General features: G+C 35.9%; 1 protein-coding gene across 4 annotated transcripts in view; it reads right to left on the reverse strand.

Annotated features, from left to right (window-relative positions):
* The window catches only part of LOC123523369 (1-phosphatidylinositol 4,5-bisphosphate phosphodiesterase beta-4-like), a 227829-nt gene that overhangs the window by 124114 nt on the left and 79967 nt on the right, over window positions 1-23748 (reverse strand). For all 4 annotated transcript variants that reach the window (XM_053544704.1, XM_053544711.1, XM_053544720.1 and 1 more), the window contains exons 6-7: window positions 16222-16301; window positions 6685-6738 (exon numbers count right to left, since the gene is read on the reverse strand). In XM_053544704.1, coding sequence (XP_053400679.1) covers window positions 6685-6738; window positions 16222-16301 — 134 coding nt within the window. The remainder of the gene's footprint in view (window positions 1-6684; window positions 6739-16221; window positions 16302-23748) is intronic.

The following is a 23748-nucleotide window of genomic DNA, read 5'->3' on the forward strand; positions in this document are numbered from 1 at the left end:
TTCATTAGATTGGGCCCAAATTGTGACCTCTAGAGTGTTAACAAGCTTTTCCTTTGATTTGACCTGGTGACCTGGTTTTTGAACCCAGATGACCCAATATCGAAAATGTCCAAGATTTTATTGAAGGTAACATTCTGACCAAGTTTCATTAAGATTGGGCCAAAAATGTGACCTCTAGAGTATTAACAAGCTTTTCCTTCAATTTGACCTGGTGACCTAGTTTTTGACGCCAGATGACCCAATATTGACCTTGTCCAAGATTTTATTGAGGGTAACATTCTGACCAAGTTTCATTAAGATCGGGTCAAAATTGTGACCTCTAGAATGTTAACAAGCTTTTCCTTTGATTTGACCTGGTGACCTAGTTTTTGAGCCCAGATGACCCAATATCAAACTCGTCCCAAGATTTTATTGAGTGTAACATTCTGACCAAGTTTCATTAAGTTTGGGCCAAAATTGTGACCTCTAGAGTGTTAACAGTCAAATTGTTGACGACGGATGACTGACGGACGACAGACACAGGGCGATCACTAAAGCCCTCCTTTGAGCACTTTGTGCTCAGGTGAGCTAAAAATGCAGAAACCCTGCTGCAGTATTTTCAAAACCATGATCATTGATTCTGTAACAACAATACATAGAACAATAAAAAATATTTTTTTAAATCTTTTTTTAAATCCATTATTACTCATAGAAACAAACCAAACCTGTTTCAAACCTGTCATTTTTTCATTTCCTTAATCAAACAAACAACCTCTCCAAAGAACTCCCTCTGTTAAATTAACAAACAAACTCTCAATTTTAATTATAATTCTACTTAGTGCAAGAAAAGATTGCTTTGCTAGCATCAGCCTAATTAAATTCCAACTTCCCACATGGCTATAATTACCATAGAAAATCGATGGAAACCTTATTTTCAAGACAGAAAATTCACCAGTTTTGTGAGACAATTGTCAATGTACATTTTCCATTAGTCGAAGATGGATTAAACAGGACAGTTAAATGGGTTTATTGAACTCTCAATATAATAAACAAAACAAAAACTAGAGCTATCACTCAAGCAGATTAACACTTATAGACGACACTCTGATACAGGCAAAGTAATATATGATATGCTTGTTTCCTTTGGCCAAGTGTGACCTTGATCTTGGATCAAGAACCACAGTTTGTGCAATTTGCATACTGTCTTAATGAGGTTAACAATTAACTGATGTTAGTTTAAAGAAAATAAGATCAAAGTTTTAACTATTTGATCTTTGACCCCTCAGTGTCATCATCATCATCCGGTATAAGGATTGGAATCTGTGTCGGAATGTTGAAAACCAAGTGTGACCTTGATCTTGGACCTACAGACCAGGTTGTGCATTCTGCAAGTAACTATGGATGAGGTTTCAATGCTTTTTTTATCTGGGACAGACAAAAATTTAAAGCTATTTGACCTGTAAGCAATTTGACCTTTGATCAATAAGTGTAACAATGACATTGGACCTAGTGACCTGGGTTGCTTGCTTCGCACATCATCTTGATCCTGGTAAACAATGGATGCTAGTTTTATGAAAATATGGCAAGTGGCTTAGACCAAGGAGAAGACACAAAGTAAAGCTATTTGACATTTGACCTTCAAATATGACCTTGACCATGGAACAACTGCAAATGGTAAAACAGTAATACAAATATTCTGAAATATGATGTGTATGTGTTAATATGTATCATTATCTTTGGTCATCAGGTTCCAATTGCTTTTATTGCTGCAAATATATGGATATTCCTTATAGAATGAAATTGACATTTTCAGAAATGCTAATGCAGCCTCTTCATCATGATTTCCTTTTTTCTGAAATAACCTAGCACAATCATAGACAATTCTCGTTTCTGTCATCTTTTAATAATTTCTGAGTTTTGCAATCATCAAAAGGGTATATCAAAGCAAATGCAACTGAATGTTATCTATTACATCCTAAAAATTCCTTTTGAAGCTACCTAACAACCCTGGAATTATTAAAAATTTAGTCAGAGACAGAATGACAAAAAATTACTGAAATAATTGACATTTTTTTATTAAATTAATGTGAGAATACATCAATATCAGAAGCTTGGTGCTGATGTCTGCTTGACGACAGGTCATTTACCTTAAAGTTCAGTTACAACATGATCTTTTCAACCAATGCAACCATTTCCATTAGCTAATGCAAATAACTTTTAACAGTGATCAACTTTTAGATTGAATTTTTCTATTTTTTTTCCATTATTACATGTAGAAAAAAGTCAGACCTTTTTCAAACCTGACATTTCCTTAATCAAACAAATAGCCAATCTAAAGAACCCCCTCTGTCAAATTAACAATTACAATTCATTTTAATGCAAGAAGAGACTGCTCTGCTAGCATCAGCATAATTAGAATAAAAATCTTATTTTCAAGAAAGAAGACTTGCCAATGTTGTGAGACAATTGTCATTGCAGAGATGGATTAATCCTTACCATGCTAAATTTCTATAATGGACTGGTCCATCTTCCAATTTGGGCAGTACCATTTATCATTTGAAGGGGCGATTACTAAAAATTTACTGACTGAATAGCGAACAGTGCAGACCATGATCAGACTGCACGGATGTGCAGGCTGATCTTGGTCTGCACTGGTCGCAAAGGCAGAATCACTTGCCGCCAGCAAGCTAAGGGTTAATCAGGACAGTTCAATGGGTATCCTATCACTCAAAATAACAATCCAGACACAAATAACACATATGTCAGTGCTTATTAGTCAAAGAAAATGTTTGGACCTTCAGTGACAGGTTTAATGTATTGTGTATTTGTGTAACTAGTATTGACTTCTGACTTCTTGATATACTCAGGAATATAACAGAAAATGTTCCTTGCATCTGCACTGAAACCTCTCGAGGCCGTACATGTTTAAGATCTGTGTTCTGTCTTAGTTTTAATAAATTACTTTCTGAAATCATGAAAGTACCTGTTTCCCAGTAAGTTCCTATCTATTTTGTCACTAGATTCTGTGAACCGAAAGCAAAAGATTCAACCACAGCGCCTGACTGCTCAAGTTACATAATGCAACAGTAATCATCATCTTTCACACAAAATCCTGACAAACTATGTAATTAAGCTTAACAAATATCAGGTTCCAGTAGCTTTTATGGCTGCATCTGAATGACTCTTTCAAGTGAAATTCCTACTTTCTATTTCTTTTATTGTCAAGAAAATGACCATTCATATTTTTTATACACAAAATACTAATGCAGCCTCTTCCTATTCTAGCCTTTTCTATTATTTTACAAGGAACTTAGAATTTTAAATTTGATTGAAGAGCAGAGAACATTGCACCAAAGACAATGTCACTGAACATCATCTAGATTATACATTCTAATATTGCATCTGAAGCAGCATAACATTCCTGGAATTACGGGAAATTCAGTCAGACAATGACATTACAGAAATAATTATGTAAAACTTTTTTTTCAAATTAATGGGGAAGATGTCATACAGTAGTTTAGCTAGAAACTGGCATCTGCAGGAGACAGGCTCTATAGGACAGTTAAAACATGAACTTTGTTTCAGTAATAGCAAAATAATGTAACCATTTTTGTTTACTGCACTATCTAAACAAATGAAGAACTAAAATTTTGGCACAAGTCTGTACTGTATTTTCGAAATCATGATATTTGAGGTTGTAGCATTTCAACATAGTACAATAATTTGAAATTGAAAAAAACAACATAGTGGCTTTACGAACAGCATGGATCCAGACCAGCCTGCGCATCCATGCAGTCTGGTCAGGATCCATGCTGTTCGGTAATGGTTTCTCTAATTGCAATAGGCTTTGAAAGCAAACAGCATGGATCCTGACCAGACTGTGCTGATGCGCAGGCTGGTCTGGATCCATGCTGGTCGCAAAGCCACTATGCTGGTTTTCTCATGGTGCGGCTCCATTTATTCTTTTTATTTTTCACATCTTATTTGATTTCACTGCAGTGCATAGTCATTGCTGTTTTTAGCTGTTGATAATAATTATACAGTGTAGGTCCAGCCTGAGGTCCCTTTTCTGTGTCACATTCTTACCTGTATTTGATCCACACTACAAAAAGATGTGTTTTTTTTTCTTCAATGAATGTACAATACCTATTCTTCTAAGTACTTTTACTTGTAGAAATCAACCAAATATGTCTGAAACCTGTTACTCTAACAAAACCTTTAACAATCAGCCTCCAGTTTGTCAAGTTAACAATTAAACTCTCCATTTTAATTACAATTCTATTTTATGCAAGGGAAGATTGCTCTGCTGGCATCAGCATAATTAAATTCTGGCTTCCCACTTGGCTAATTATCATGAAAAATCAATGGAAATCTTATTTTCAAAGCAGAAGACTCACCAATTTTGTCAGACAATTGTCAATGTAGATTTCCCAGTCATAGATTATAATCTGGTATTTTTTCCTTTCCCATTGAACATTGGAAAGAGCTTTCCTTTATCTTAGTTCTATGCAAAAAGTGTATTTTATGTTGCATTTGTATAAGAAAATATTTACTTCTGTATCATGATCTAAATTGTACTTCCAGTGCATACTTGCCAGAGATTTTTTATAATAAATCAATTCATGTTGTACATTTCGTTCAAATTTAACCTTGATTTCTGACACCTGAATGTACTCAGCAAGAAAAAATAACAGAACACATTCCTAGCTCTTGCATTTGATATGAGAAATGAAATCTCTCATTTTAGTGGAAAAACATCTATGTAATCCAACCTCTGTTTTCCTTCCAGGATAACTGTGTATATATAACCTGCTGTGTTACTTGCTGAAATATAGTAAGTCCTTGCTTTCAAATAATTTCCTATTTAAGATGTTATCTTCAGATTTTTTAAACTGAAAAAATTAACACGGAAAAATATCAAACAGGGAAGTACACGTTCTGAAAACACAGTCTTCCTAAAATGAAACTCACAGCACACTTTTCACACACACACTAACATACAAAGCAACACACGTGGACAAAACAAACAAACACAGGAACGCCTTGGTACCACTGCCAACTATAACACTGTGCAATAATAATTAACCCTTACCCTGCTAAATTTCTACAATGAACTTGTCCATCTTTCAATTTGGACAGTATCATTAACTGCTAAAAGGGGTGTTTACCAAAAACATACTGACTGAATGGCGAGCAGTGCACCCCATGGTCAGACTGCACAGCTGTGTAGGCTGATCATGATCTGCACTGGTCGCAAAGGCAGAATCAATTGTGTCCAGCTAGATAAGGGTTAAGTTTAGCTGTGTATGAATTAATTCATATCATCTCCTTTTTTCGGGTTCCAAATTTTAATTTTTTTCTTTGTGTAACAAAACTGACCTTTTCATAATTCCCATACTTATCTTATCAATGTTTTGGCACAACAATGTAAAAAGGCCTTCTTTTTTCATCAAATGGTAATTTTTCCAATTTTGTAATGTCACTTACTGAAGATCAGAAGATAATATCAAAGGCAATGAAACTGAATATCAGCTATTACATCCCAAATATTCCCTTTGATGCAAATATAACAACCTTGAAATTATGGCAAATTTGAAACAAGAGTTGTCACTACTTGTGACAAATGCTCATGATTGTCACTATTAGTGACAAATGCCCACGAAGCATGCCCAAGAATACTACAGTTGTCTGCAGCAAAATATGCCATAATTGTTTCGGTATGAATCATTTTGTGACAAAAAAAAAATGTTCTCCAAAGGTAACCTTGACCTTTGAGCTAGGGATCTGGGTCTTGCGCATGACAAATCAACTCATTATAGGGAACATTTGTGCAAAGTAATTTTAAAATCCCTTCATGAATGGAAGAGTTTGAAGAGTTGACCGTACAAGAAACAGACCCTGATAACCTTTGATTTCTGTGACCTTGACCTTGGAACTAGGGGGTCTGGGTCTTGCGCAAGACACATCATCTCAATATAGGGAACATTTATGCCAAGTAATTTTAAAATCCCTTCATCAGGGTTATGGACAGGACAAGAAACAGACCATGTTAACCTTTAACCTCTAAATGTGACCTTCACCTTAGAGCTAAGGGTCTGGATCTTGCGCATGACACATCGTCTCATTATGAGGAACATTTGTGCCAAGTAATTTTAAAATCCCTTCATGAATAGCAGAGTTACGAACTGCACACAAATCAGACCCTGTTAATCTTTGACCTGTAAGTGTGACCTTGACCTTGGAGCTTGGGGTCTTACTTATTTTAAAATCCCTTCAGGGATGGCAGAGTTACAGCCCGGACAAGAATTTACACGGATGCACGCACGCACAGACAGTGCGATTTTAATATGCCCACCTTCGGACAGACAAGAGGATCAAGGAAGGGATGTGTGTTGACTCAATTTATAGACCATACATCCTTTGAACCTGCTAATAATATATTTTCCCTATGCAGTGGATGATTATATTATCATTACCTTCAAAGGAGACTTGATAATAGGGATAAAATATTTCCTCAGTATATGCTAAGGTAACTATCAGTATACATCACAAAAGGAAGGAAGAATTTTCCTTCAGGCAAAACTAACATCATTAATTCTTTATATAAAAAAGTTTTCAGTAGGCTTTCATACTATAAACTTCATTTTCAAGCATACCACCTGCTTAAATATAGGCTAAAAAAGCATCCCAGATTTATTTTCTTACCTTCTAACTGGTATTTTGCCACTTGGGTTTACCATAAAACATAGCTTCATCCAACTGAAATAGACAAAAAATAAACATTCAATGAAACATCTCTTCTTTTCTAATCTGTAGTGTTTATCTTTATATAAACAAGATCCTACTATAAGAACATCTGTTAAATACTTACTCCTTCCTCAAACATTCAGTTTTCTTGACGTAACAATAATGTTTTTACTGCCTTCTAACCCAGGTGAAAAGGTGTCCAGAATATTAATAAAGAGAAACAATATGAGAAGGTAGTGATGTTTTTAATGCCTTCTAACCAGGCGAAAAGGTGTCCAGAATATTTAAATAAAGAGAAGCAATATGAGAAGGTAGTATTACAACTGAATGAATATGTTCTACCAATATTTGTTTTGTCCTTTCCAGATACCATATCAGGAACTGAAATTGCCTAGACCTGACTTAGCTATTTAGATATTAACTTCTCAGTAGCCTTTAAAGATCATGTAGAACATTTTCCTTCCTAAAATGCTATTCATTTATGCAGTGTTGATGGCTCTGATTGGGAAGTTTGGAAAAAATCTGTGATTCTCTTTCTTTTCAACATTCTAATTATTTGCATTAGAATTTTCATCTGCAAAACGGCACTACCTGTGTTGGTAGCACAGACAAAAACTTTCAATTCACAACACGTCAGGAAAAAGCCAACAAGTTATTAAATCCATTCTTTTCCATATATTAAAAGCCAATTGATCTTTAATTAAGAGACATTTATTTTCATGAAACAGATCAAAAGCTGATGATCTTTTAAGCCTGAAACTCGTATTATGTATTATAGATGGAGGTCATGGGGAATCATTAAGTAGAACAATTAAAACATGTCATATAATCTATGAATGCCTGTCTATGCACATGCCCTATCAAGCACACAACCCAGAAAGGTGCAGGATCTGGAAAAATCTAGTGCACTGATTCTCGCAATCGCGCGTCTTAGAATAAGCACTAATGAAAGGGCAATAACTCAGTGAAAAATCATCACACTGGAACATGAAGAAAATAAAGATATCTCCTTTTGGAATTGAAGCTTCCTATGAAGTGTTGCTGAATTCCAGGAAATCGTTGCTGAGGAATACTCCAGACAAGAAATGGTACTATAGTTTACTAATGTTGAATAATCAGAGGGCAGTAAGTTGAGACACTGAAAAATTGTAGTACTGGAAGATGAAGAAAATATGCCTATCTCCTCTTGGGAGTGAAGTTTCCTATGAAGTTTTGCTTAATTCCAGTAATACTTCGGACAAGAATTGCAGGACGGATGAACAAAGCAGCGATGTATATGCTACCCCTTTGGAAAGCATAAAAACCTGTAACAGATTAGTTGGATAAGACAGTATATTATTTAGGGCTCGGATTAGATCTTTTTTTCTGATGTTCATGCATGTGTAAATAGTACCGAATAATGCACACAATGAATAAAGTCCCAAAGGGGCTTTGTGTTGGCTTTATGTTAATGAGTGTGTTAAACACATTCTGTTTACTAAATGCTGAAATACCCACATGAATACAAAATGATAAAAGAAGTTCATACATATGTGAATGTCTCAACCCAATCAAATTGCTTGAATTAATAGATACTGGAAATATAACTTAACAAGAGGTCCATGGTGACTGTATATCACTCACCTGAATACCGGGTAATGTGTTAAGACAGTGAAATTTAACAGTTTTTGATAAATCAAATAATCAATCCAAGATTTTATATACATATACATGATGTTCAATTGTGATTAAAACTGCTGCTAATGTGTAAATAAACCAACAGATAGCCCGCCTGACATTCAATGAACCTAATAGTCAAAATGAGCACTCTATAATGACCAGGCAAGCTAAAAGTCGAACTTTAAGAGAAACCAATTCCTTGCGAATCCCAGAAGCATATCAGACAGCAAGTATTTGCTATTACTATAACACTATTAACATCTCTCCCAAGAGATTCTTTCTCTTTTTTTCGATCCTTGGAAAATCTTATTTCCATAAACTGTCTATAAAATAAATACATCTTTGATGTTTGATAAAAAAACAAGAGGGCCATGATGGCCCTATATCGCTCACCTGAGTTTAATTGCTTTCTTGAAAAAAATTCTTTGCTAAAGCTAAACAAATAACCCCATGGGGTGGGGTCAATTTGACCCCGGAGGTAATGATTTGAACAAATTTTGTAGAAGTCTACTAGGCAATGCTACATGTCAAATATCTAAGATCTAAGCCTTCTGGTTTATTTTTAGAAATTTTTTGAAGATTTTCCTATGTAAAATCAAGTGACCCCTGGGGTGGGGTCAATTTTAACCCCGGGGGTCATGATTTGAACAAATTTTGTAGAGGTCCACTAGGCAATGCTACATATGAAATATCTAAGCTCTAGGCCTTCTGGTTTATTTTGAAGATTTTTCTATGTACAATCAAGTAATCCCATGGGGCGGGGTCAATTTGACCCCGGGGGTCATGATTTGAATAAATTTTGTAGAAGTCTACTAGGCAATGCTCCATGTCAAATATCTAAGACCTAGGCCTTCTGGTTTATTTTTAGAAAATTTTTGAAGATTTTCCTATGTAAAATCAAGTGACCCCTTGGGTGGGGTCAACTTTGACCCGGGGGTCATGATTTGAACAAATTTTGTAGAGGTCCACTAGGCAATGCTACATGTCAAATATCTAAGCTCTAAGCCTTCTGGTTTATTTTTAGAATTTTTTTGAAGATTTTCCTATGTAAAATCAAGTGACCCCTGGGGCGAGGTCAATTTTGACCCCGGGGTCTTGATTTGAACAATTTTAGTAGAGGTCCACTAGGCAATGCTACATGTCAAATATCTAAGCTCTAGGGCTTCTGGTTTTTGAGAAGAAGATTTTTTAAGATTTTCCTATGTAAAATCAAGTGACCCCCAGGGCGGGGTCAATTTTGACCCAGGGGTCATGATTTGAACAAACTTGGTAGAGGTCCACTAGGCAATGCTTCACACCAAATATCTAAGCTCTAGGGCTTCTGGTTTTTGAGAAGAAGATTTTTAAAGTTTTTACTTTTGGTTGCCATGGCAACCAGAATTCTGTATGGAATTCAATTCTTTGAACAATTTTTAAAGAAGACCATCCAAGGAACAACCCTGTGAAGTTTCATCAAAATTGGCCTGTTGGTTTAGGAGGAGATGTTGTTTAAAGGAAAGTGTGGACGGACGGACGGACACCGGACGGTGAGTGATCACAATACCTCACCCTGAGCACTTTGTGCTCAGGTGAGCTAAAAAAAACAACAGTTAAACCCTATCTAAAAAAAATATGATAATATTAAATCAAAACTTTCAAGGAATAAAGTGGCCATCAAGAAAGCTCCTCTTCGTATTATCAAAAACTTTCTGAAATTCTTTTATTTGAAGATTTTTTGTAACTGATTTTTTTTACTTATGCTTACAGCTCAAGTGTGAAAGACTTGGACCTCCTTGGTCAAGTGGTTATGGACCATGCTCTGTGTGTAGAACTACTTCATTCACAGAATCTATTCAGTGAGCTTTCTATCTTGATGCACATCAGTGCCTAACATATTATGCCCAACGAGCACCTTAATTCTCCATCTGCTGATGGCTGGGAGAACCTTATAATGACCTAGCTATCATTGTGTTGGTGTGACATAAGATGAATTATTTTTTCCTTTTCATGAATATTAACAAAACAGTTTTGACATGTAATCATTTCCAGCCTTAGAAACGGACCAAAGCTAATAGCCTTTAACTGCACAAACAGAAACTGCTACAGATGGCATAAACTTGGGTACGGAATACCTTTGCACATTATCATCAGATAATAATTATATTAACTTGATGCATCATTTGAGATCTTAAAATCATCTTTCAAGAAAGAGTTGATGCATTTTAATAAAACTTGCTGTCATTCCATCCATTTAATGTAATTCTGCACATCTGGAATAACAAATTTTTACAACTTGACAAATAGTGTCATTGAGTATCATTTATGGTTCTCCGCAGACTTCAGTATTTCACAGCGAAATGCATTCTTGAAATTTTATGATACAGCAAAAACTAATTTTGTTGACAAAGCTGTTGATGGGATCTCATTTCATCCAGCTTTAAATTTCACAGTCTGGCAGATAATCAAAGACTTCAGTGCTTTTAAATTTATGCTTCAAAAAAGCAAAGGTATTATAAACAGTCTAACCTGAAATAAGCAGCCAGCCAAGGGAGCTACACAATCTGGCTGCTTAACCCTTATCCTGCTAAATTTCTATAATGAACTTGTCCATCTTTCAATTTGGACAGTACCATTAACTGTTAAAAGGGGTGCTTACCAAAACGATACTGGCTGAAAAGCGACCAGTGCAGATCATGATCAGACTGCATGGATGTGCAGGCTGATCATGATCTACACTGGTCGCAAAAGCAAAACCAATCGTGTCCAGCATGGGTTTAAGGCAGGTGGCTGTTTAAGACAAGTTGAAATCAGAACAAAGTGTCTATATGATATGTCACCAGACTGGCTGCTCAATACAGGTAGCTGTTAAAGCAGGTTCAGCTGTATATCTACTACTAGAGTTTTAATAACAGCACTGCAAGAAAAGCATTTGACTAACAAAGCCTGACCTGTTCAGGGACCAAGAACTCTAGACCTTAACTATGTACTATAACTGACATAAAGTTTTTACTTTTTAATTTACACAATTCAAAAAACTTTAAGGCCATAAAAATTCTTTCATTTCAAGACCTCAAGATTATTCCATTAACATTGTATTCAGACCAAAGGACCATAACTCAATTTTTTTATTACTCTATTCATGGTGAAATACAAAGCAGAAGTCTTCCAGTCATACCATAAATAGCTGACTTGCAAGTTTTTTTTAACTGGCCATGTACATGAAACAAAATTTAAATTTTAACAAAGGTTCTACTCAGTTTCTAAAGCAAGAAGTGAAAATAAATGAAAATTTCAGCTTAATTGGGTCTCTTACTTGAATACAAAGTGCCTGAAGAAAAAACAAACACAACAGATTTTCTCCCATTACTTAAAGGATTCCACTGTTAATTCAAGTAAAGACATTTTCCATCAGCCATGATGGCATTCAATGGTAATATTTCATCTGTCCAACTTAATTTGAGACGCAACACTGATTACGTGAGAATATTCCATTTTTTTTCCTAGAGAAGCTGCCAAAACAGAAACAGATTTTACCATACTTGGAAAATAAGGATAAAGTCATGTCTATAATTGCTATTCTGTTCCATGAATGATCCACAGTTTCTGTAAATGGAAACATAATAGCTTACTTAAGAGATTAGCAATGTACTACTCATAAGCGGCTTAGCAATGTGCTTGCTTTCCTTCTATAATTTTTCTCCCTTTTTTTCCTATCTTAAAGTCTGCATGAAGGTTACTACACAGCAAAATAGTAAATAAGGGTTTTACTGGCTTTTAGTTACTGAGACACAATATAGGTCATCTGGCAACTTTCCATGATTCATGGTAGAGGAGGACCCGACATATGCCTCTCCAGACATTATTTGCCAGAGGACAATTAGACAGAACCACCAACATTCCTTTAACCAGCTGGATCACATTTTCACATGGTAGAAATATACATACCAAGCCCAGTGGTGAAGGTTGTGAAATCCATTTATTGTGCACATGATAGATATCATACAAGGTAAAATGTATGATGAATGGAAGCTGCAAAAATAATGTCAGGAAAATGTGGAGAAAAGGTCAATGATTGAATACAAGATAAATGTCCAGGATAATGTAGGGGAAAAGTCAATGACTGACTGCAATAGATACAAGCTAAATATCAGGAGCCTTCACTTTCTGCTAATATGGATAAAAAGTAAATGTCAGGGTAATATCAGGAAAAGGTCAATGACTGCTCGTAGAACACGAAATGCCCCCTTGATGCATTCAGTAATTGCACAAGAAACAGAAATTATATGGTCACTGTACAAAAAAGTTCTACTGCTCTGGGTCAATATGACCTTGACCTTTGACCTATTGACTTCAAAATCAGTAGGGGTCATATGCAGGTCATGATCAACCTCCCTAATAAGTTTTGTGATCCTAGGCCAAAGCATTTTTATGTTATAGTCAGGAAATGGTTTAACTGTTTCGGGTCAATATGACCTTGACCTTTAACCTACTGATCTCAAAATCATTTGGGGGTCATCTTCTGGTCATGACCATCCTCCCTATCAACTTTCATGATCCTAGGCACAAGCTTTCTAAACTTATCATCTGGAAACCATTTAACCGTTCCAGGTCACTGTGACCTTGACATTTGACCTACTGATCTCATCTGCTGATCATAAACAACCTCCCTATCAACTTTCATGATTCTAGGCCCAAGCGCTCTCGAGTTATCATCCGGAAACATACCGACCAACATCTGCAAAACAATATACCCCTCCTTCTTCGAAGTTGGGGGGGAGGGGTGCATAAATATACAAGATAAATATCAGGATAAAGTTGGGAAAAAGTCAATGACCAACTGTTATGGATACAAGGTAAATATCTGGTACCTACACTTTTTGCTGCTATAGATACAAAGCAAATGTCAGGATAATATCAGGAAATGGCCAATGACTGATTACAATAGATAGAAGGTAAAAACTATTATAATGTTAGGAAGTTGTAAATGATAGATAGCTGTAGTAACAAGGTGAATGTCAGGATAATGTTTGGAAGCTGTCAATGATTGATAGCTGTGGTAAAACAGTGAATGTCAGAATAATGTTTGGAAGCTGTCAATGACTGGTAGCTATGGATTCATAGTTAGCATAATGTCTAGAAGTTGCCAATGATTCAATGTAAATGCTAGAATAATATCTTAGAGTTAGCAATGATTGATTCCAAATGGATTAAAGGTAAATGTCAGGATAATGTTTGAAAGTTGTCAATGATTCAAGGTAAATATCAGAATAATGAATAATGTTTGGAGTTATCTATGGCTGATAGCTATGGTAACAAGGTGAATGTCAGGACAATGTTTGGAAGTTGTCTGTGGTTCAAGGTAAATGTCAGAATAATGTTCAGAAGTTGTCAATCATTGATAGCTACGGATATAAGGTAAATGTCAGAATAATGTTCAGAAGTTGTCAATCATTGATAGCTATGGATATAAGGTAAATGTTAGAATACTGTTTAGAAGTTGTCAATCATTGATAGTTATGGATATAAGGTAAATGTCAGAATAATGTTCAGAAGTTGTCAATCATTGATAGCTATGGATATAAGGTAAATGTTAGAATACTGTTTGGAAGTTGTCAATCATTGATAACTATGGATATAAGGTAAATGTCAGAATAATGTTCAGAAGTTGTCAATCATTGATAGCTATGGATATAAGGTAAATGTCAGAATAATGTTCAGAAGTTGCCAATCATTGATAGCTATGGATATAAGGTAAATGTTAGAAAACTGTTTAGAAGTTGTCAATCATTGATAGCTATGGATATAAGATAAATGTTAGAATACTGTTCAGAAGTTGTCAATCACTGATAGCTATGGATATAAGGTAAATGTCAGAATACTGTTCAGAAGTTGTCAATCATTGATAGCTATGGATATAAGGTAAATGTCAGAATACTGTTCAGAAGTTGTCAATCATTGATAGCTATGGATATAAGGTAAATGTTAGAATACTGTTTGGAAGTTGTCAATCATTGATAGTTATGGATATAAGGTAAATGTTAGAATACTGTTCAGAAGTTGTCAATCATTGATAGTTATGGATATAAGGTAAATGTTAGAATACTGTTCAGAAGTTACCAATCATTGATAGTTATGGATATAAGGCAAATGTTATAATAATGTTCAGAAGTTACCAATCATTGATAACTATGGATATAAGGTAAATGTTAGAATACTGTTTAGAAGTTGTCAATCATTGATAGTTATGGATATAAGGCAAATGTTATAATAATGTTTAGAAGTTGCCAATCATTGATAGCTATGGATATAAGGCAAATGTCAGAATAATGTTCAGAAGTTGTCAATCATTGATAACTATGGATATAAGGTAAATGTGAGAATACTGTTTAGAAGTTGTCAATCATTGATAGTTATGGATATAAGGTAAATGTCAGAAAACTGTTTAGAAGTTGTCAATCATTGATAGCTATGGATATAAGGTAAATGTCAGAATACTGTTTAGAAGTTGCCAATCATTGATAACTATGGATATAAGGCAAATGTTAGAATAATGTTTGGAAGTTGTCAATCATTGATAGTTATGGATATAAGGTAAATGTCAGAATACTGTTTAGAAGTTACCAATCATTGATAGCTATGGATATAAGGCAAATGTTATAATAATGTTTAGAAGTTGCCAATCATTGATAACTATGGATATAAGGCAAATGTTATAATAATGTTTAGAAGTTGCCAATCATTGATAACTATGGATATAAGGCAAATGTTATAATAATGTTTAGAAGTTGCCAATCATTGATAACTATGGATATAAGGTAAATGTTAGAATAATGTTCAGAAGTTGTCAATCATTGATAACTATGGATATAAGGTAAATGTCAGAATACTGTTTAGAAGTTGTCAATCATTGATAGCTATGGATATAAGGTAAATGTTAGAATACTGTTTGGAAGTTATCAATGATTTTTAGCTACAGACATACTGTCAAGCCAAAATCGAGGATAATATGGGGGATGTGGTTGCATGCTAATAGTTTCAAGCTTGTTCTCCTTGCCATGTACCTATCTATAATTTCTATACAGTACAATGCTCTATTGTCACTAGCATGCTAAGCATATTGATTCAGTCAATATTGATACTAGTACATGTCACTAAAACCTGTTACTTAATGAAATTTAAGAAGGTCACTATTCCAAGAACTTGGACCATTTTATTGGTTAACATTTGTACAAAACCATGCTGAGGCCAAACAAAAAGTTCCTGTGTGCTTAGGGTTGCTGATCCCAAGACTGGGTAAACAGATGAGAATTTATTTTTTTCTTCTTTCTTATTTTGTACTTCATAGTTAAAGTGTCAAAAAAGTTACTATAACTACAAATCAAAATTCTGATGAAAGAATTTTAAACAAATGTTACCAAAATATCCCTAATGTTCACTTCCAATAGCAAGAAAAGAAGTTGTTTTTTTTTGTTCAAGACATAAAAAGCATTAGCCAGGGCTCAATTTGATGGACATCCAGACAACCCTAAACACAGGTACCTTTTAGTTTGGCATAACCAAAGTCTGTTTTATACAACCAAACTGGTACATATTGGATTTTATCATTTTTGCATATCTTCATGAAATTTAAGAAGGTCACTATTCCAAGAATTTGGACCATTTTATTGGTTAACATTTGTACAAATAGTCTCTGCTCCTTTGAATCTTTAAAAGGGATAAGGGAAGGTCCAGTAATTTTCTTGATGAGACTTTGTAACTGACAATGTGGTAATGGCCACCCAATAACATGCTACTTCCAAAGATGACTAACACATTTGTTTTTATTTATTTCTGTATCATAACAACATATAAACTTACTGTTTTTTAAGTGATGACATCGGACATATATTGTTGGCCTTTGTGTTGGGAGTCAGCTGGCGGAGACATTGAAACCATGCCTGAAAATACAACAAAAAACATAAATTCAGAATTGGCAAAATTTACATAAAGTACTGATTGATCTACCTCTACAAATTCTATAAACCAGCTATATTTTCACTGCTATATATGAAACAAAGACATGAGAATTCCATGAAAACCAGGTTTTCCAAACTGTAAACCATTTCAAGTGATGTTGACTTTGACTTTAATCAAACAATTTTCATTTCACTAACACCAAACAAGTATCTAGTGTAAAATTACTACATAGTATTTGTTTTACAAATCAGAACTAGAGATGCTTTTGAGAAAAGCGCATGTCTCCCACAACTGCCCCTATGTAAAATGTCTAGTTTCTTTAGATGGTTTAGACGAGTGGATCCAATTATATGGTCTGGATGAGTGGATCCAATCGTAATTCAAGGGCCATAAATCAAAAGTGCTTGGGTGGATTTGGCTAGTTATCGAACTTGGTTAAAGTCTTATGGCCAAACGCATTTTGTTGAAGTTTAGTGAAGATCAGATGAGAAATGTTGGATTTAGAGAGCGGACAAGAGTAAAACTGCCAATTTTTCGATAATTCAAGGGCCGTAACTCCAAAATGCCTATACCGATTTGGCTAGTTATCAAACCTGGCCGAGGTCTCATGGTCAAACACATTTTGTTCAAGTTTGGTGAAGATCGATGAGAAATGTTCGACTTAGAGTGCAGACAAGAGTAAAACTGCCAATTTTTCGATAATTCAAGGGCCGTAACTCCAAAATGCCTGGACCGATTTGGCTTGTTATCGAACTTGGCCGAGGTCTCATGGTCAAACACATTTTGTTCAAGTCTGGTGAAAATCAGATGAGAAATGTTTGAATTACAGTGCGGACAAGAGTAAAAAGGCCTATTTTTGGTAATTCAAGGGCCATAACTCCAAGACGCCTGGACCGATTTGGCTAGTTATCGAACTTGGCTGAGCTCTTATGGTCAAACACATTTTGTTCAAGTTTGGTGAAAATTGGATGAGAAATGTTCGACTTAAAGAGTGCGGACAAGCTTTGTGACAGACACACAGACACACACACACACAAACTGGAGTAAATCAATATGTCTCCCACACCGCTGTGTGGTGGGAGACATAATAATTGGAACAATCCTTATATAGGGTAACAGAATGACCATGCCCTCTGGCAGATTTTTTTTTTTTCTGAACAATCTCTGTAAAGGTTTACCCAATCGCCCAAGGAACATTTGATGGAAATCATTTTAAATCAGACCAAAAATTTCAGACATGTAGATTTTATTAAGTTCACACCTTAACATTACAGAGAAATGTGCAGTCATATCTGCTTATAAATCAAAATCATCTGCGAAATCTTGGCAGAGGGTCTCCCAAGGAACATTTTTTAGAAATTATATCAAAATTTGACCAGTGGTTTTTGCGACCTTGTTTGAAGATTTTTCTATTTTTAGCTCTAGTGGCCTCTATGTGCATCCAAGTCCAATCATTTGACCAGCAGTTTTGGTGACCTTGTTTGAAGATTTTTCTATTTTTAGCCCTAGTGGCCTCTATGTGCATCCAAGTCCAATCATTTGACCAGCGGTTTTGGCGACCTTGTTTGAAGATTTTTCTATTTTTAGCTCTAGTGGCCTCTATGTGCATCCAAGTCCAATCATTTGGGTAAAGAAAAGTGTAGACAACAGCTGATGGACATAAAGTGATCACAATAGCTCATCTAGTACAAGAGGACCATGATGGTCCTGAATCGCTCACCTGTTCCCACATGACCCAGTTTTGAGTATGACTTCGTTTTTTCTATTATTTGACATAGTGACCTACTTTTTGAGCTCATGTGACCCAGTTTTGAACTTGACCTAGATATTATCAAGGTAAAAATTCTGACCAATTTTCATGAAGATCTATTGAAAAATATGGTCTCAAGAGAGGTCACAAGGTTTTTCTATTATTTGACCTATTGACCTAGTTTTCGAAGGTACGTGACCCTGTTTTGAACTTTACCTAGATATCATCAAGGTGAACATTCTCACTAATTTTCATGAAGATCTCATGAAAAATATGGCCTCTAGAGAGGTCACAAGGTTTTTCTATTTTTATACCTACTGGCCTAGTTTTTGACCCAACGTGACCCAGTTTCGAAACTGACCTAGATATCATCAAGGTGAACATTCAGATCAATTTTCATGAAGATCCATTGAAAAATATGGCCTCTAGAGAGGTCAAAAGATTTTTCTAATTTTAGACCTACTGACCTAGTTTTTGACCGCAGTTGACCCAGTTTCAAACCTGACCTAGATATCATCAAGAGGAACATTCAGACCAATTTTCATACAAATCCCATAAAACGTATGGCCTCTAGAGAGGTCACAAGGTTTTTTTATTATTTGACCTACTGACCTAGTTTTTGATGGCACGTGACCCAGTTTCTAACTTGACCTAGATATCATCAAGGATGAACATTCTGACCAATTTTCATGAAGATCCATTCAAGGGTATGGCCTCTAGAGAGGTCACAAGGTTTTGCTATTATAAGACCTACTGACATAGTTTTTGATCCCAGTTGACCCAGTTTCAAACTTGACCTATATATCATCAAGATAAACATTCAGACCAACTTTCATACAGATCCCATGAAAAATATGGCCTCTAGAGAGGTCACAACATTTTTTCATTATTTGACCTACTGACCTACTTTTTGAAGGCACGTGACCCACTTTTGAACTTGACCTAGATATCATCAAGATGAACATTCTGACCAATTTTTATGGAGATCCATTCACAAGTATGGCCTCTAGAGAGGTCACAAGGTTTTTCTATTTTTAGACCTTCTGACCTAGTTTTTGACCGCTCATGACCCTGTTTCGAACTTGACCTAGATATCATCAAGATGAACTTTCAGACCAACTTTCATACAGATCCCTTGAAAAATATGGCCTCTAGAGAGGTCACAAAGTTTTTCTATTATTTGACCTACTGACCTAGTTTTTGACGGCACGTGACCCACTTTCGAATCTGACCTAGATATCATCAAGATGAACATGTTGACCAATTTTCATGAAGATCTCATGAAATATATGGCCTCTAGAGAGGTCATAAGGTTTTTCTATTTTTAGACCTACTGACCTAGTTTTTGACCGCACGTGACCCAGTTTCGAATTTGACCTAGATATCATCAAGGTGAACATTCTGACTAATTTTTATGAAGATCCATTCACAAGTATGGCCTCTAGAGAGGTCACAAGGTTTTTCTATTTTTAGACATACTGACCTAGTTTTTGACTGCACGTGACCCAGTTTCGAATTTGACCTAGATATCATCAAGGTGAACATTCAGACCAACTTTCATACAGATCCCATGAAAAATATGGCCTCTAGAGAGGTCACAAGGTTTTTCTATTATTTGACCTAGTGACCTAGTTTTTGAAGCCACGTGACCCAGTTTCGAACTTGACCTAGATATCATCAAGGTGAACATTCTGACCAATTTTCATGAAGATCTTGTGAAATATATGGCCTCTAGAGAGGTCACAAGGTTTTTCTATTTTTAGACGTACTGACCTAGTTTTTGACCGCACGTGACCCAGTTTCAAACTTGACCTAGATATCATCAAGGGGAACATTCTGACCAATTTTCATAAAGATCCCATGAAAAATGTGACCTCTAGAGCGGTCACAAGCAAAAGTTTACGCACGCACGCACGCACGGACGGACGACGGACGCTGCGCGATCACAAAAGCTCACTTTGTGACAGGTGAGCTAAAAATGCTCTGGTGAGCTGAAAAAATGCAAAATTTATAAATTGTTTGCAAAAGGACTGTCAAGTGTATTAGTCACATTATGCAGACCTGCTGTGCTAGAGAAGAAAATCCTCTTAGCCTTATCTATAAATCATCATCCCTAAAGATTATTACAGTCTGAAGAAATTTTAGCTGCCTGCCCACACAGTTTACTATACATTCTTACACATATCAAATCCAGAAGCTTTGTTTATGCAGTTTCTACAACAAAAGTGGCCCAATTGGCCTAAGTCGCTCACCTGAGGACACTGACCTTGCTTCTGACCAAGTCCATAAAGCAGTTTATTAAATTTTTAGCTCTGGCAGTCCCCAAGAATGGGTTGTGGAATCATTTGAAAATACTGGGAGGTCCATTGAAAAACGATACAGACCAAGTAGTTAATGACAAGAAGTTGTTAAAAGATTTTTTATTTTTAGCTCTCTATTTTTGGTTGCCCCTCTAAGAGGCCAAACAGAACCACAGGACCATACAAGGATGCTAGAGACCAAGTTTGATGAAGATCATTCAAGTGGTTTAGTTTAGGAGAAGCTGTTGTTAAAGGATTTTTCTAATTTAAGCTCTGGTGGCTCCTAAAATGGGCCAAGCAGAATCATTGAGTGGTCTATCCAAGGATGCTTCAGACCAAGCTTAGTGAAGATCCAACAAGCTGTTCATGAGAAAAGAATGTTTAAATGTTTTTCTACTGTTTAGCTCTGGTGGCCCTAAACAGGTGTCAAGTGGAATGATTTGAACAAAAACAGTGGACCACACAAGGATGTTGCATACTAAGTTTGGTGAAGATCATTTATGTTGTTGAGAAAAAGTCATTAAATTGTCCTTTCTCTATTTTTAGCTCTTGCAGCCCCTAAATGGGCCAAGTTAAATCAATTGAACAACTTTTAAAAAGGTCTATACAAGGATGCTACAGTCAAAGTTTGGTAGAGTTCTATCAAGTGGTTCATAAGTTGAAGTAATTTAAATGTTTTTCTACTTTTAGTTCTCACAACCCCAAAAAGATATCAACTGAAACCATTTAAACAAATATTATAGAAGTCTATACAAGGACAACACTGACCAAGTTTGGTGAAGATTTATAAATTGGTTCGAGAGATGAGAAGAAGTTGTTTAAAGATTTTCCTTTCCTTTCTCAGCTCTCGCAGCCCTTCAAAGTAGCAAAGCTAAACCAAACAAGAGGGCCAAGATGCCCTAGGTCGCTCACCAGTGTAACACACCATAACAATGTAAACATGTTTGACCTAGTGACCAGTTTTTGACACCACATAACCCAGTTTCAAAATCATTTGAGTTTTCAAGGAGATAAACATTCTGACTTAGTTTCATGAAGACTGGAGCAAAAGTGTGGCCTCTAGAGTGTAAACAAAATTTTTCTTCGATTTGGCCTAGTGACCTAGTTTTTCACCCCACATGACCCAGATTAGAACCCGTCCATGATTTCAAGAAACAATTATTCTGACAAAGTTTTGTGAAGATTGGAGCAAAAAAGTGACCTCTAGAGTGTAAACAAGCTTTTCCTTTGATTTTACCAAGTGACCTAGTTTTTGACCCTACATGACCTAGATTCGAAATCATGCAAGACTTCATGATACCAAACATTCTGACCAAGTTTTATGAAGATTGAATAAAAAATGCGACCCCTAGAGTGTAAACAAGCTTTTTCATTGATTTGACCTGGTGACCTAGCTTTTTACCCTACTTGACCCAGATAAAAATTCATCCGAGATTTCATAGAGAAACATTCTGACCAAGTTTCATGCACACCAGATGAAAAATGCAGCCCCTATTGCATACACAAGGTTCATCTCTGATTTGACCAGGTGACCTGGTTTTGAACCAAGATTACCAATATTAGAACTTGACCTAGATTTCATCAAAACAAACATTCTGACCAATTCCCATGAGTTTCAAACTTAAAATGTGGTCTCTAGAAGATTTTCCTTTGATCTGGCCTAGTGACCTAGTTTTTATTCCCACATGACCCAGATTCAAACTTGGCCTAGGGATCATCAAGATAACATTTTGACTAAGTTTCATGTCATAAATGTGGCCTCTAGAGTGTTAACAAGCTTTTCCTTTGATTTGACCCGCTGACCTAGTTTTTGATCCTATATGACCCAAATTTGACCTTGACTTAGAGGTCATCAAGACAAACATTCTGACCAATTCATATGAGTTTCAAACTTAAAATGTGGTCTCTAGAGTGTTAACAAGATTTTCCTTTGATCTGGCCTAGTGACCTAGTTTTTAACCCACATGACCCAGTTTCGAATTTGGCCTCAAGATCATCAAGATAAACCTCCTGACCAAGTTTCATGAAGATAGGGTCATAAATGCGGCCCTCAGTGTGTTAACAAGCTTTTCCTCTGATTTGACCGGGTGACCTAGTTTTTGACCCCACATGACCCAGATTCGAACTTGACCTAGAGGTCATCAAGACAAACATTCTGACCAATTCTCATGAGTTTCAAACTTAAAATGTGGTCTCTAGAGTGTTAACAATATTTTCCTTTGATCTGGTCTAGTGACCTAGTTTTTGATCCCACATGACCCAGTTTCGAATTTAGCCTAAACATGATCAAGATAAACATTCTGACCAAGTTTCATGAAAATAGGGTAATAAATGTAGCCTCTAGAGTGTAACAAATGTTGACGGATGCCAGACAATCACCGGTCCCAATAGCTCACATTGAGCACTTCGTGCTCTGGTGAGTTAACAAGAGCTGTCACAGGAGACAGCGCGCTCGACTATTTCGATGCTGGATAGTGAAACTGGGCACATTTGACGAGGCTGGAGCTGTCACTTGAGTGTTTAATGACTCCAACGTGGATGAAATAATGGATAATAGCTTGAGTCTGTGTCAAAAGTATTAAGTAATAAGAGAGAGAAGGATCAAGTGTATCAAAACATTAAATATTAAGTATAATTCTTAGCAAAAAGGGGGCATAATTCATGAAATATTGGTGCAACAGTAATGCACCTTGTGTCATGTTGGTCAAATACATTTTGTAATAACTTGAGATACAGTGAAAATGCATCAAAATTAACCTTTAATTCTAAGACAAGAGAGCCACGAAGGCCCTGTATCGCTCACCTGACCTATTGGCCTAAAGATCATCAAGACTAACATTTTGACCATGTTTCATTAAGATATGGTCATAAATGTGGCCTCTAAAGTGTTAACAAGCTTTTCCTTTGATCTGAACTTGTGACCTATATTTTGATCCTACATGACCCAGATTCAAACTGGACCTTAACATCATTAAGATTAACATTTTGACCAAGTTCCATGAAGATACAGTCATAAATGTGGCCTCTAGAGTGTTAACAAGCTTTTCCTTTGATTTGACCTAGTGACCTAGTTTTTGATCCCATCTGACCCAGATTTGAACTTGGCCTATAGATCATCGAGACTAACATACTGACCAAGTTTCATGAAGATACAGTCATAAATCTGGCATCTACAGTGTTAACAAGCTTTTCCTTTGATTTGATCTGGTGACCTAGTTTTTGACCCCGATTGACCCAATATCAAACTCGTCCAATATTTTATTGAGAGTAACATTCTGACCAAGTTTCATTAAGATTGGGCCCAAATTGTGACCTATAGAGTGTTAACAAGCTTTTCCTTTGATTTGACCTGGTGACCTAGGTTTTAACCCCAGATGA

This window comes from Mercenaria mercenaria, chromosome 1 (assembly GCF_021730395.1).
Source record: "Mercenaria mercenaria strain notata chromosome 1, MADL_Memer_1, whole genome shotgun sequence".
Classification (NCBI taxonomy): domain Eukaryota; kingdom Metazoa; phylum Mollusca; class Bivalvia; order Venerida; family Veneridae; genus Mercenaria; species Mercenaria mercenaria.